At 35.8% G+C, this 14,343-nt stretch overlaps 1 protein-coding gene across 2 annotated transcripts in view; it reads right to left on the bottom strand.

The window, feature by feature from the left end:
• Nucleotides 1-10,425: 10,425 nt before the first annotated feature.
• EFNA5 (ephrin A5) overlaps nucleotides 10,426-14,343 on the bottom strand; it is a 209,286-nt gene continuing 205,368 nt past the window's right edge. For both annotated transcript variants that reach the window (XM_026719668.2, XM_026719673.2), the window contains one exon: nucleotides 10,426-12,239. In XM_026719668.2, the coding sequence (XP_026575453.1) occupies nucleotides 12,118-12,239 (122 nt within the window). In that variant the 3' untranslated portion in view covers nucleotides 10,426-12,117. The remainder of the gene's footprint in view (nucleotides 12,240-14,343) is intronic.

Genomic DNA, 14,343 nt, shown 5'->3' with positions numbered 1-14,343 from the left:
ATTTTAAATGTGCCTAATCCTGTTTTTCAATTTTAAACACACTCATAGTAGCTATGAATATAGTTAAGACAGAATGAATCAGACCACCCAACTTTGAAAGCCATAAACAGTTCTAAAATTGAAATCAATCAGAAAAGCATGGATTGATTTGAAAGAAAATTAAATGAAGTCAGCACAAAGTCAACACAATAAAAGTCAAATGGTGGAAACATGCGCTTGGTGAGGTTTGGATGAAAGATGGGGTGACTCTTAGAAATAAGATATTACTTGAACTGCACTGTCATGGTGTAAGAATTGGATGGCACACCTACCTATGGTTTGACAAAATTAAAATGAATACTGACTTTAAGAAACATGTGTTAGGCATGCTATCCCTAAGGATTTGGAATAAATATAAAATAAGGCTCTCCCTTAAGATACATCTTTGACTGTCACCTCAGAAAGTTTTCTTCAGAAAAGAAATGATGGTGATAATTCCAAACTGTTGGAATTATGATCAAATAATATATTTTAATCAAGGTGAAAACAATTTTAAGTCAAAAGAAGATTGGAATCAGAAGGATTCCATGTATGTCACTGGTTGACATATTTACAAATGAAGGAAAAAATTAATGTGTTAGGCAAAAACTGTAACTTTAAATCAGTAAAAAAAATTGAATGGAAATTGTATTGTGTGTTAATGATTAACATGTTATTTTCAAGAGTTATAAAGTGCTGAAACTAAATCTGGAAAATGAATGTGTGAAATTTCTATAGTATGATTCAATAGGCAAAGAAGTTTGGGTATAATATAATGATTAACCAATGGTATACATTAATTTTGATGCTGTGAATTATCATAGAAAAAATTAAAACAGATATATGCTATGCATGAGTGGACTATTTCTTAGAGGTAGTTCATAGTTTAAAACTCTTTTTTTTATAAAGGGGAGGAGGAAGGATATAATTGTTACTGCACTACTGCACACCTCTGCTGTTGGATAATGATTTCATTATATTTTTTTTATTGTTTTCCCCAAGTAAAATAGGATTCCTGATGAGAGAAGATTGAAACAAGGTTAATTTCTGGGAATAATTAAACTGAATAAAGATGGCATAATCAAGCACTCAAAAACAAGAAACAAAGTAGTTAGGCCACACACACAAAAGGTTGATTGGATTCATTGGAGTGTGGGACAATAACTTATGTGGTATTAACTAACACTAAGTGACTTTGAGCCAGTCATACTGTTTCAGCCTAATCCATCTCACAGAGATAACATGTGCTAAATCATTACCATTAAACAACAATTTCACATTCTGGAATCCAAATGAAAATATAATTTCATTTAGTTGAACTTTGTCTTGGTGATGTTTGATTTGCAGAAGGACCATTCCTGCCAGTAATCTTTTGTGGAAAAAAAGGGAGGGAGGGAGGGAGGGAGAAAGCAAATGCTTACTGTTAAGTCTCATCAATGCAGAGAATGCTTTTAAAAATAAACATACAAACACATAATTTGCTCTCTGGAAAATTACTTTAATGGCAAATAATGAAGAGAAAATTGTTTAAGTGGTAAAAGTAATAGCTGTCACCAGTGATTCATCATCCTAAATTGTGTTTAACAGAAAACTAAGATGCAGTAAAATGCAATCATGTTTCACACTTGTTTGTTTATTACCCAAGACTTATTAATTGCTTCTTCTACCTGCCACAGCCATGAAAACACTACTTTATTTGAGGCAGTAGTAGAATGACAACAGCAAGTCCAACTGGAGCTCGGTGGACAATAAATAAATAATAAATTGCCAGAAAAGAAATAACCCAAGTGTGGGATGTTAACCATGAAAATGTTTTTCTTATCTCGTTGTGGTTATAAACCAAACAATTAGCATGTGAGTTTCCACTCTACTCTCTGATTCATCCATCATAGAAATAAACATATTTGCAGACAAGGTTTTACGGGATCAAAATGCCTGAAGATTCTGGATTATTATATTAATTTATTGTATGATTCTCTTTTATTAGTTTTATTGTTTTTTATAGGAGGTTTTTATATTCTTGTAAGCTGTCTTGAGTTGCCATATGCAAAAGGCAGCAATATGCATTTCATAAATCAATAATATGTTTTGCAAAGAATGGTTAGGACAGCTACTTATGCATTCCTGGTATATGCAGATAGGATCCCTGATCAGTGGAAAGAGGAATACAGTTGAGTTCAATATAGTAACAAGTGTGTCAAGTCAGAAAGAGCTGAAGATGTGGGTTATACTAACAAAGGTCATTATTAATTAATGTTTCTTTACTAAGAAATTGTACAATTCTCAAGTGTACAACATTTAGCATAACATTTTCTCATGCTATCCCAAAGGTGATTTTTCAAGAGGCAACTGGACTTTCTGGTTTTTCTTTGAAGACATTTCACTTCTCATCCAAGAAACTTCTTCAGCTCTGACTGTATCTGTGTCTCCAGGGACACCTGAGTAGTGTAAATGGGTGTGGAGCCTTGTTGGAACTGTGACCCTGACAGATAAACCTCAGATAGCCTTAATGACTCTCTAAAAGAATGCAAATGACCAGCTGTCTGTAAAGAGTATAATTCCTTCAATTCCCTACCATTTAGTCAGACCCGAGGAAGCTTCTTCGATGAGAAGTGAAATGTCTTCAAAGAAAAACCAAGAAAGTCTAGTTGCCTTTTGAAAAAGCACCTTTAGGCTAGCATGGCCTGGATAACTGAGAATCTCCATATACATTCTCATGCTAGCATGGCTAACTGTAGGAGTCTTTTGGTTGCTAAGAACATTGAAGTTTTTTTCATGTGTGATATTCTTGGCTTTTAAACACCTAAAGATGTAGTTTAAGTAAGGGTGTTCTGAAATGGACCTTGCACATCCCTTCAATATTATTCATCTGTCCATATCTGAAATAAGTAGGATTGGCTTGGTTGCTCTGCTTTTTTTTTTCCAAAGCAAACCAGACTGTTTCAAAGCTACACAGTCAATGGAACTTAAAATTTTATGCTGTTGTAAAGAGTTTCCCGTCAACTGCTCTTGAAGAGAATGCAAAACAGCTCCTTCAGCCTCTGCTTAATATGTAACAGCTACCCTGAGCATTTCACAAATAAGTTCTTGTGTTCCAAACTGGAAGGTGACTTTATCATTGACATATACCCCACACCCCAAGTTTTTGCAAATGAAGTGCACAGGAGGGGATGGTGACATACACAGTAGATAAAGCCCTCATTTGCTATGAAGCTTTCATTTTAAAAAGTCTGTATGTTCTGTCCTACTTTTTGATTTCAGTTCAAGCAGGAAAGGGTGGGAAGAATTGGGCTGCCCCTGCTGTTCCCAGTGGGGTTTCCACACTTTGCAACATCACCGTTTTGTCCCCATCTCATTATCTCTACTTGGGGGGGGCACCTTTATTATTCATGGATGCAAAATCCCCATCTCACACCATCATAAATATTCATAACATTTGCAGCTGTATGCATTCCATTTAACCTTTTGGCAAAGGTTCTTTAGAGAAAAGTTTGGCTAATGAGTAAAGCACATAAGAACTGTAGGCAGGTTTGCCCATTTATACCTGGAGACAAAGTTGCTTTAATATGTATATGTAAAAATGAAGGGGGAAAAAAAATCAAAATAGCAACAGCAGACTTCTTTGGCATGACAGCCATAAGGCCCTCATTTCTTCTTCTTTAGCATCATCATCGAATGAAAGAAATGAGATCTCTTTGCTATCAAGTGTGGTTGCCATCATCTGTGGCAGAGCCAAACCATTGTAGGAGTCATCTTACAATGGAAATTGCAATTTTTTTATAGGCTCACACCCACATTATAATTGACTTAGTCATAAAAAGGCTTGATTGGAACTGCTTATTGCAAAGTAAAAATAAATTTTTTTAGAAGGATTGCAATGAAAAGTGAATACTTGATTGTTTTTTTTTCAGGACTTTATTTTCTTATGTGAGCATCATTTTTAGATTAAAAATTATTTTAAAACTTTTGAATTAAATAATATCCCTTAAGATATAGTAGAACTTCAAAATGATGGATCATTTTGGTGGAAGGTAATTTTTTTTAATCCAAATTTATCTTATTTTTGCCAATATATATGTACCTGTTTCAGTTGTCATTGAAATAAATGGCCTAATTTGTACTAACCCCAGCTTAAGGGAGGAACCCTTGATTTAACAGAGAAATCCGGCTAACAGGAGTTAACTTAGACATAGTTCTATCCAAATCCATTAAATTGAGTTTTGTTAAGTTGGTTTTAATATATGTATATTGTGACATGATTCAAATTATTGAATTCCTTTCTGTTTCTGTGAGGTAGAAAGTTCTATTCTATTTATGAATGCTTTGACTAGAATCATGAGAGAGGGGCTGCAACACCAAAAAGCTTGTATCTTACTGCTCACATTCCAGTGTTAGATGCCAGCATATATAAAGGAATCAAAGAATAGCTGTCCCATTCTATTAACAACTCATCCAACTCAGTACAGACCTGATGCTGCATTTAGCAAGTAAATGAAGATACGTCTTTGATGTTGGCACAAACAGAACAGTTCAGTGGTCCATTTAATCAACACGCCATTCAAACAACATGTGGCAAAAAGAATCAAAACTAGAAGTAGGGATTTTGGCCAAAAACCAGTAGTATTTGGCATGGGAAGAAGTTAAACTTACTGAAAAGACATAAAAGAATTTTTTTGGAGATCAACTATGCTAAATTACAATATCCTTTTTGATTTAATCCTATTAACCTTTCCCTTTGCTTAGTTCAGATCCAATACATATGTTCTCCGCAACAGTTCTGCATCTCATGTTTAGATCATGGATGAGCAACCAGGAGTGGCAGAACATGATGATCTCTTTAGATGACTCCTAAAGCCATACACATTCCACCATGTTTTCTAACATTGGAAAGCTGATAAACTCTATTACAGATTAAAACAATAATAAAGGTAGGCCTCCCACAATTCCTTCACCATCTCATTCCCACTTCATGTGATGTGAATCTATCCACTTTTTGGAAATAAGCACTTCAACCTTGAGTTTAGGTGACATCAAGAGCCAAAGAAACAATTATTATTGTGTTCAATATTATGTATAACTGGGATTTAAAAAGTATAATCAGTGGAGAGTATAACTGGCATAATTTTATAACTTGAGTATTCTGTGTTCATTTAAACCAGCCATTTAAAAAGATTGGTAAACTGTCATAGAGAAAGCTCTATCGATCTTTGAAAAAATGGAAAAATATCTCTGCAATATTTTTCTGCACATATTTAAATTTAGTCAGACTCCTAATAATGATTGTGTGTGTGTGTGTGTGTGTGTGTGTGTGTGTGTACATGATTCTTATCTAGCTGTGAATGGACTCTCTTATGCCCTTTCTGAACAGTAATTTCCTTGTTATGCTGCTAAGGCCTCCTTTTTATTTTTCCTCCAATGGCCTAAGACAAGGTAATGTTGTTAGAGCCTGAGTAATTTGTAAGACATTCTGAAATTAGGCTAAAACTATTACATTATTTGGTGCAGTCTATGGGAACAGAAATACCAAGGATCTTAACTAGAGAAAAGAGAGAAACAACTTAAACATTAAAAATGACCCATTGGAACTATAACCGATCCTATTAAAGCTGAAAAAAATTGAGGTTATTATGCTAAGCTAAACCAAGAATATATTATGTATGATCTTAGATTTATACTACCAGAAACAAGAGTTCAGCACATCAGCTCTTTGTACTAAACATGTATCTCTCTCTCTCTCTTTCTCTCCACAGTAGGCTGTCATTCCTAATTTGTAAAGGGAAGTCAAAGCAAGTTATAATTAGTACTTGCTATCCTGTTAACCAATTAAATTTAATAAAAAGCTTTCAAGGAGGTTAATGCTAACATGAATGTAATTAAAGTTTGGATTTGAAAAGATGAAATGTGAGGAGAGATTTCCTTAAGTATACCTTGGTTCAGGGAGGGGGCCTATGGCTTTTAGGAATTTTAATGCATACACAACAGTTGACATTTCAATGGTCCAAGAGTGACAAAACAGAACTACCATTAATAGATAATGAAGCATACTGAACACCAGTTGATAACCTGTTGTAGAGCTGTGCAGCATTTTTTAATACAGTGTTCAAGAATTGGGTGTCCATATTTCAAATCGATTTTAAAAAGATGGGGAGATCTGTAGCTATGCTACAGACTTTTCTCCAATTTTAAAACTCATTTAGTCCATTAATTTTTAGCTGAAGGAAACTTGAAAAAGGGGTGCCATGCATTGTCTGCCCTGTTTGCAGTCCTTTACGTCACCCCAGTCCTCGCTTAGCAGAACATCCTACTTTATTCTGCATGAAATTGCCATTCATCAGAAAAATAAGACAGCACAATTTAAAACATTGGATTATTTCTATAGTCACAGTCTAGACAAGGGGCAACTTTAAGACTTGTGGACCTCAATTCCAATTTCATCAGGGCAAAACAATACACGCAATCTACATATACTTCTGTAAAGTCTTTGATTCAGTGGTACACGACAAACTACTACTAAAACTAAAATCTTATGGTATATCTGGACAACTGCATAACTAGATAGAAGCATTCCTGTCAAACAGTCAACAAATGGTCAAAATCGGGAGTGTCCTATCAAATTCTGTACCTGTCAATAGTGGTGTCCCCCAAGGCAGTGTTCTAGGACCAACTCTCTTCATACTCTACATAAATGACCTCTGTGATCATATTAAGAGCAATTGCATTCTCTTTGCTGATGATATAAAACTGTTCAATACCACAGACAATACTGCTACTCTTCAAAAAGATCTTGACTATGTATCAGAATGGTCAAACAAATGGCAACTTCAAATCTCAACAAATAAATGCTCTGTCTTACATATTGGCAAAAAAAAAATCAGAAAATAAAATACAAGCTGAATAGTCAAGACCCTTGTTGATGATCCAAGCTCTGTAAAGGACCTTGTACTACTCTAATTATCTAAGTGCTGGAGCCCACTGTAACTACATAGCCAAAAAGGCATTAAGAGTTGTTAACCTAATCTTATGTGGCTTTTTCTCTGGTAATATCACACTACTAACTGCACACTACTACTACTACTATTACTACTACTACTACTACTACTAACTAGAGCATACAAAACATTTGCTAGACCAATACTGGAATACAGCTCATCAGTCTGGAACCCACGTTACGTATCTGATATTAGCACAGTTGAGAAAGTCCAGAAATATTTCACAAAAAGAGTTCTCCACTCCTCTACTCATTGTAGAATACATTATGCCACCAGACTTGAAATTCTAGACCTAGAAAACCTTGAATTACTCCGTCTTTGGTATGATCTAAGTATGGTATATAAATCATACATTGCAATGACTTACCTGTCAATGAATACTTCAGCTTCAAGCATAACAACACAAGAGCACACAATAGATACAAACTCAAGGTTAATTGCACCAAACTTGATTGCAGGAAATACGACTTCAGCAACAGAGTGGTCAAAGTCTGGAATACTCTACCTTACTCTGTGGTTTCTTCCCCAAACCCCAAAAATTTTAACCTTAGACTTTCTACTATTGACCTCATTCCTTTCCTAAGAGGTCTGTAGGGGGCGTGCGTAAGCGCACCAATGTGCCTACCACCCCTGTCCTATAGTTTATTTTTATTTTTCTTATATGTACCCATTTCATGTATTCATAACTATGTATATACTTATATCTATTATCTTGTAAGTGATTGACAAATCAAAATAAATAAATAAATAAATGAAAACTCCTCAGCATTCCAAGCATTACAGAATTGCTCAGTGTTGTATTCCTTGCAGGCTTCCACTCCCCTACAAATATTTAAGATGAAAAAAAAAAAAGCTAATGAACCAAAGGCGTCATTCAGCAAATAAAAATGTAGCCTGAAAGAATTTATTAAAATGATGAAAATCTTTAATTTTTTTATTCAGATATAATTGTACGGACACGTGTATATACAAATACAGACTTTTATGGGTTTGTTTTTTTAACACTTTTTTTAAAATTCATATAATGTAAGCATTTTAAAAACAGCACTCAATAAATAAGTGCAAAGAAACTGCAAAGCAGGGCAGTACAAGGACAGGACCACACTGAGTTGGACTTTCATACCCAGAAGGACACAATCAGTGGTTTCTTTAGGTCATCAAGGGTAACCATGGAAAGCAGATTCTGTAAGCTCATGGGCAACCTCCACTATGCCAGCATCTATTAAACTGTTCAGATAATGGCATTAAGATTTTGGCAGGGAGATTAGTCTCAAATCTGAAAAACATGGGTGAAGGAATGGCAAAAGTAGGGCACTGCAAGTCAGAAACAGATTTGCCCATTCACTGTTCCACTTTTAATGAGAACTTAAGGGGACTTGGTAGCAGGGAAGAGAAAGAGGAATCTGATGTACAGTAGATGGAAACAAGTTTATTAAATGTACATAACTTGATTTATGGAAAAAAGTATGAAAAATTATTTTTCAAAATTTGCAAAAATTGATTCAGCCACTGCTTTCATAAAATATGTGAAAAAACTCCAAACACACATATTCCCTTGGTAGCTATTATTTCTTTCCTTCATTGGTTATATAGGAAAGAAAATTATTTACATATAACCCCCTGCTCCATTTGGTGTTCAATGGAGTGAGGAATCAAGTCACTGTACATTATCACATATGTTGCTGGGAAGGTCCCTTTTTGAAACAATCACCCATGAAAAGAAAGAGGATTAAACAACTGGAAGGGGGGAAATGTTCTCACAAGAAGGAAGAATAAAATCCCAAGTTGTGAATCCACATGCTAATGAAAACCTAACACCCAAAGAAAAATACCATGGGCTTCCAACAATAGACCATTAACTCCACAGACAAAACATCGATAACCAGATGCTACAATGTTCCAAGTCCTGCCATTGTGAAATCTTGAGAGTGGCTGAATGGCTTTCATGAGTAAATCCTGTATGGGGAGTGACCTGTGGTGGCTACATCTTCAGTAGCCATGATGAGTTTTGGGGGAGATATATTCAGAAGGTGAATTGTTTATTTAAATTTTAATATCACGAAAATCTATTTTCTTCTCACTTACAAAAGACATAATAATCAAATTAATACTTTATTATCAAACACTATGTACAACAAAGGCTGCTAATAATACAGAATTTAAAGAACATAGCATTTTTTTTTGTCTTAACTTGTCTTTCCTTCGCCAGCTGAGAAAGTACAGTACAAAACAATATTTCTAAACTAACACAAAATGTTACCTTGTCGTCTATTAAAGGATACACAGTATCCACCACACAGATCAATCCTTATTTCCCTGCTACCCTTTGCAAAGCCCTTAGCAAAACTCGGACTGGATGGTACAGGGCAGACTGTCTGAATTGAGGGAGACCAAATGTTGTATCTCATATTTCATGCTTGAGGACAGGAGCTATTATAAACATACATACTGACAACTTTTTGAAGATGTCAGGACAACACACACACACACACACATACCCAAGTGGAGAGATTAAAAGAGATTTTCAGGCACTGGCCACATTTGCATGAATGCACCATAAGGCTTGTTTAGCATCAGTGCTCCTGCATGAGCAGTAAACCTTGTTAAATATCAGTTCCAAGTAGATACAATTCATGGCCTGCACATACCATAGAATAAAACTATGGCTTGCTTATGGCTAATTTCTTTGATAAGGAGTTATGATTTGCTTTCAGATGGAACATACAAATGGATGGTTTAGTATCTGCATTGTTCAGAAGTATTTATACTAATCAAGTCTTATGTCTCACTATGTCCTGTGATCATGGTCATTTCTTGCTTAATAAGATTGCCTGATGCCATCAAATATATCCGAAGGTCCTGTAAACCTACTGCCAACAAATCTGCATTTGAGGCAGTGTAGCAATTAGCATCTGAACTGTAATTACAGTGTTGCTTTTATTCATTAGATTAGCAGTGACGCCGTGGCAAAGCAAAAGTTTGAATTCACTGTGGTGACAATCTGTGGTTTAGAAAGCGTGCTATTGAGGCAAGTGAGTCCAGCCTTTTATTACTGGTAGATGAACGATGAAAAAACAGCTATAGCCATTGTTAGGACAACAAACACTGTGACTCATATTTGCAATTGGTAGGCTACACTTGTAGGATCTTAATTCGTGTGCAACATTGTCTTTGCCTTGATTACTATTTTCAAGGTCATCCCTTCCTACATATGCACCCAAAATACATATTGAAGAGAGGGGACTGATTGTACTCTGAGGAAATGAAACTTTTTTTTATTTGTGTGCTATATCAGACATCTCTGTGCTTTCAAATACAGCCTAGACATTGTGGTATCAGGCAAGCCCAGAGCGCCTTATATTTACCATTTTATTCATGCTATTTTTGAATTCTGAAATTCTGCAATTTTTTTTTAAAAAAAATGCTTTCTTTTCATAATACAATGAGGAAATTTCAAAATTCTGTCCATTTGCATTATGATTTAGTATTAAACTGCTTTTTTTCCTATCTTGTGAAAATTCAGTGAAGCCTAACCTCATTTTTGTAAAGTTTTGTTCTCACTAATTTTGGGAGACAACTAAATTTGCTAAGTAGTTTTCATGATCTCTCTTATTTAGTAAATCTAAATTTGGTCTGCCTAAGTTAATGGAATACTATAAAGAAGGCATTTCCTGGTAAATGTTTTATGAGGCTATATCATAGCTGCCTAAGGACTCACTTCTGATTTCAACCGATCACCATCCCATATTCTTGTCACAAATTACCACATTTTATCATCTTTAAATAGGACAAGCATATATAATTATTTTCAGCATAAGGTATATCTAGATAATGTATTTTCTACTCTAGTGGATTTTTAAAAGCAACAAAATAGTTAAAGGCCTTTGGGAGTCTGTCTATTATCTCCTGCCAATGAAGACATTTACACTAATTTTCAACTGTGTTGGAAAAGAAGAGATGAGATCAATGCCTCAACTTTTACTCTACAGTTCAAATCAATTTTCCTGTACTCTATTCTTCCCATGCAGAACACCCATCCACCCTCTATGATAAATGTCCTGGTTCCTTTCTGGCAACATTTTACTCCAAGAGTTGCCAAACTTTCAAGGAGGCAGAAAAATCCAGGACACTGGGGATTCTGTATTACTCACCAGGTTTACTCCACCCTGAGCTGTTATCAACATAGTATGTATCATTACCCAGAGCTGGATCCAAGGCTACTGGCTACTAAGTCAGCCTTGGGAAAGGTCACTTTATTCACACAGAAAAGGTATCTTAGAGTACAGAAATGCCTTTTTGCATTTGAACAAAAATCACTGTAGCACCATGGTATCTGAGTCAAAAGAAAAGTAATCTGGTGTGCACTGTCCACCTAGAGCGATAACAGAGGCACTATCACTCCAACATAGTTTCCTAAACCTGACCTTGCATGTCAGTAGTCACGTTTTTATCCCCTAATGACAGAGCTTCTGTTATGGAGCATAACTTCCACTGTCAAGGACCTTTCAAGGCAGTTGCATACAAATAATATCTCTTTACTTTGAGGAGCCTGTTCACTGAGATATATTTATTCTTAATAACTTCCCTCCAGTTCTGACATGGTGACACAGTACATTGCATGATCGTCTTACAGTGCTGAACAAGGAGAAATAAATATTTTATTGAAAAGAGTAAAAAATTTCTCTTGTTTTTTTCCTCAAATAACTTCCTTATTCTTCAACTAACTGCATCTCCTATTATTTTTCCTTCTCCATATACAGATGGCCCAATGAATTAACTAGGCAGTATCTTAAAGAGAGGCTGCAGAGGAAAGTAAGAATCACTAGTGTCAATATTGAAATTTGGCATTTTCATTTGGAGTCCATTCATTTTAGAAGGGATCAAGGAAAGCCAGGGAAAAGCTTGGGAGTAGGAAGAGGTCTAGTTAATTCCTCTTCAATTTTTGCTCAAAGTTCAGGTTGCAGAGGAGAGAAAGGGAGAAGATGGGGAAAGGAGAACAAACCAACATCTGCAAACCAATACAAAGTCCCGTTGTTGGGATGAGCAGTTAAGTGGATCTTTGATGTTCTGAGATCCTGAAGTTGATGGTGGCAGCTTGCTGGAATATGTGCTATAACGTCAAAAGCATTGCTAGAAGGAACAGTAGAGTTGTAAAAGGCTGACTGGATATCCTTAAGGTCTGAGCAGCATTCTCACCACGGGATGGCTCAGCTGATTCATGTACCGTATCATCTGTTCAAACAGAAAGCACAATTTGTATTTTTTTCCTCCAAAGATAAAGACAACACACACATACACACACATTATTTTAAAGCTTTTTAATAGTTCCTTGGTCAAATACTATGTGTTGCACTTTAAAAAAACTTAATGAATCTAGAAGGAACACTGGTTGAAATGTTGGACATCGTTCTCTCAATTAGTTTTAGATTTTTATTTGTTTTGTGTAGTTTGTATACAGAAAATCAACAAATGTCCAAATGATGATTTACCAGTTACAAAACAATTCCAAAATTTCTGCCAGTAAAATCTGGCTACATACAATTTTAAACAAAGAGAGTTGTAGGAAAGAGAACAGGGTTGTAGGAAGACTGACTTGATCAGAGATCTTGTTTAAGAGAACAATTATATCAATGCATATTGTTTTCTTAAAATATAGAATATTATGCTTTTGTTAGAAAAATGGGAAAGTGAAAGCAATTAAGCAGAGAGATGAAAAGCTGCTGTAGCTGCCTATCAGTAGACAATAACATAAACTCTGAAATTATACCATATTTAAACAGATGACACATCATTTAAGAAAGCAGCAAAAACCACATAATAAAGATATTCAGTGATGGCGAGATGGCCACAAGTAGGAATTATGCAGAATATCTTATTATGTTTTTTGACAAATAGTGGTACAGAGTATCTCCATTTCTCTCTTGGAGAATGCTTAAGAAGAATGCTTAGAAGTAAGAACAAAAATCCAGATGGTCTTTTTCAGTATAAATCAGTTTTCCATAGCGCCTAACTTGTAAAGTAGGAAAATGCTTACCTAGAAAAATTAAAATGTTATCTATGAGAGGTTTTGATTAAGATTTATAACTATCAAGAGACAGTGAACTTAATTGTAAAGTCGCTGTGTTCCCTCTCCTAAACCAAATTCATTTCTATATTTATGAGCAAATGCATCCAAATTGTCATAATTATTTCTAAAAGTTTCACAGTTGTTTATATATCAAAACTGTAACATAAAACAATATCTAACCTTAAAAACATATACAGCTTATAGTACATGATTAAGAAAAAATATCTTGATGTTGGAAACATTCAGTTTAGACACCAGGAATGTCTCTTTCAGGAATATGAGCATCACAATTCCCTGAACATACATCTTTCAATATGTAAAATGAAGGCTCCGGCTATTTGATCATATAACAAACTTTAGAGCAGGGGTCTCAAACTCGCGGCCTGCGGGCCAATTGTGGCCCACAGGACGATATCCTGTGGCCCCCACCATGATATGAAAGTATAATATTAGTGCGGCCCGCAGGGGGAATGGACCTCTGAAGGAAGTCCCGCCCGCCGTTCCTCGTCATGGCTTCTTCTCCACCCTGAACTTTAACAAGTCCAAGTACAGGTCCAGACTTACTGATGATCATCTTCAAGCCATACTGAGGGTCTCAAGTGCCTCCTCTCTCAAGCCAAATGTGGCTCAGATATGTGAGAGGAAGCGTTGTCAAGTCTCTGGCAGCAAGGAGTAAGCTGGAGAAGCCATGTTCTGAGGAATTGTTCATGATCTTCATTCAATGTTCCATTCATGTGTTCAGGACAGTTCATGTATTGGAGAAATCATTAACTGTTGATGACATTTGAGAATATTTTTTAACAACATTTTTTTGTGGAATCCCTTATGCGGCCCAGCCTCACCCAGACTCTGCCTCCAGCGGCCCCCAGGTAAATTGAGTTTGAGACCCCTGCTTTAGAGTATTCCTTTGAAAACTTCCTCCTACTCTTTTTTGGGAGTTATCTTAGGTTCTGAATTTCTGTCATTTCTCTTTGCCAGAGGGTCTCTGCCTTGGATTCACTCTTTGTCAGCTTCTCTCTTCATCAGAGGGACTTTTGTTTGCCTGCTGTCCCTTCAGCTTCCTTCATCTGAGAACCTCTGCCTTAACCTTGTTTGACTTCCTCTGTAGGCCTCAAGTAGCTCTAGAACAGGACACTCAGAAATCAAGAAATTGATTTTCTCCCCAGTAGGAAGACTGGGGAGAAATGGAGAACATGACCTTGATGTAAAGAGAATGTTTAAAGCAGCACAATGTCCAGAGAAATATGCAGACAATTTCGTATTTAACTA

The sequence above is a fragment of the Pseudonaja textilis genome, chromosome 2 (genome assembly GCF_049901715.1).
Source record: "Pseudonaja textilis isolate UNSWEBS1 chromosome 2, rPseTex1.2, whole genome shotgun sequence".
Taxonomy (NCBI): domain Eukaryota; kingdom Metazoa; phylum Chordata; class Lepidosauria; order Squamata; family Elapidae; genus Pseudonaja; species Pseudonaja textilis.
Note: the sequence above shows the minus strand (reverse complement) of the source record. Positions and strands in the feature narration are given on the sequence as shown.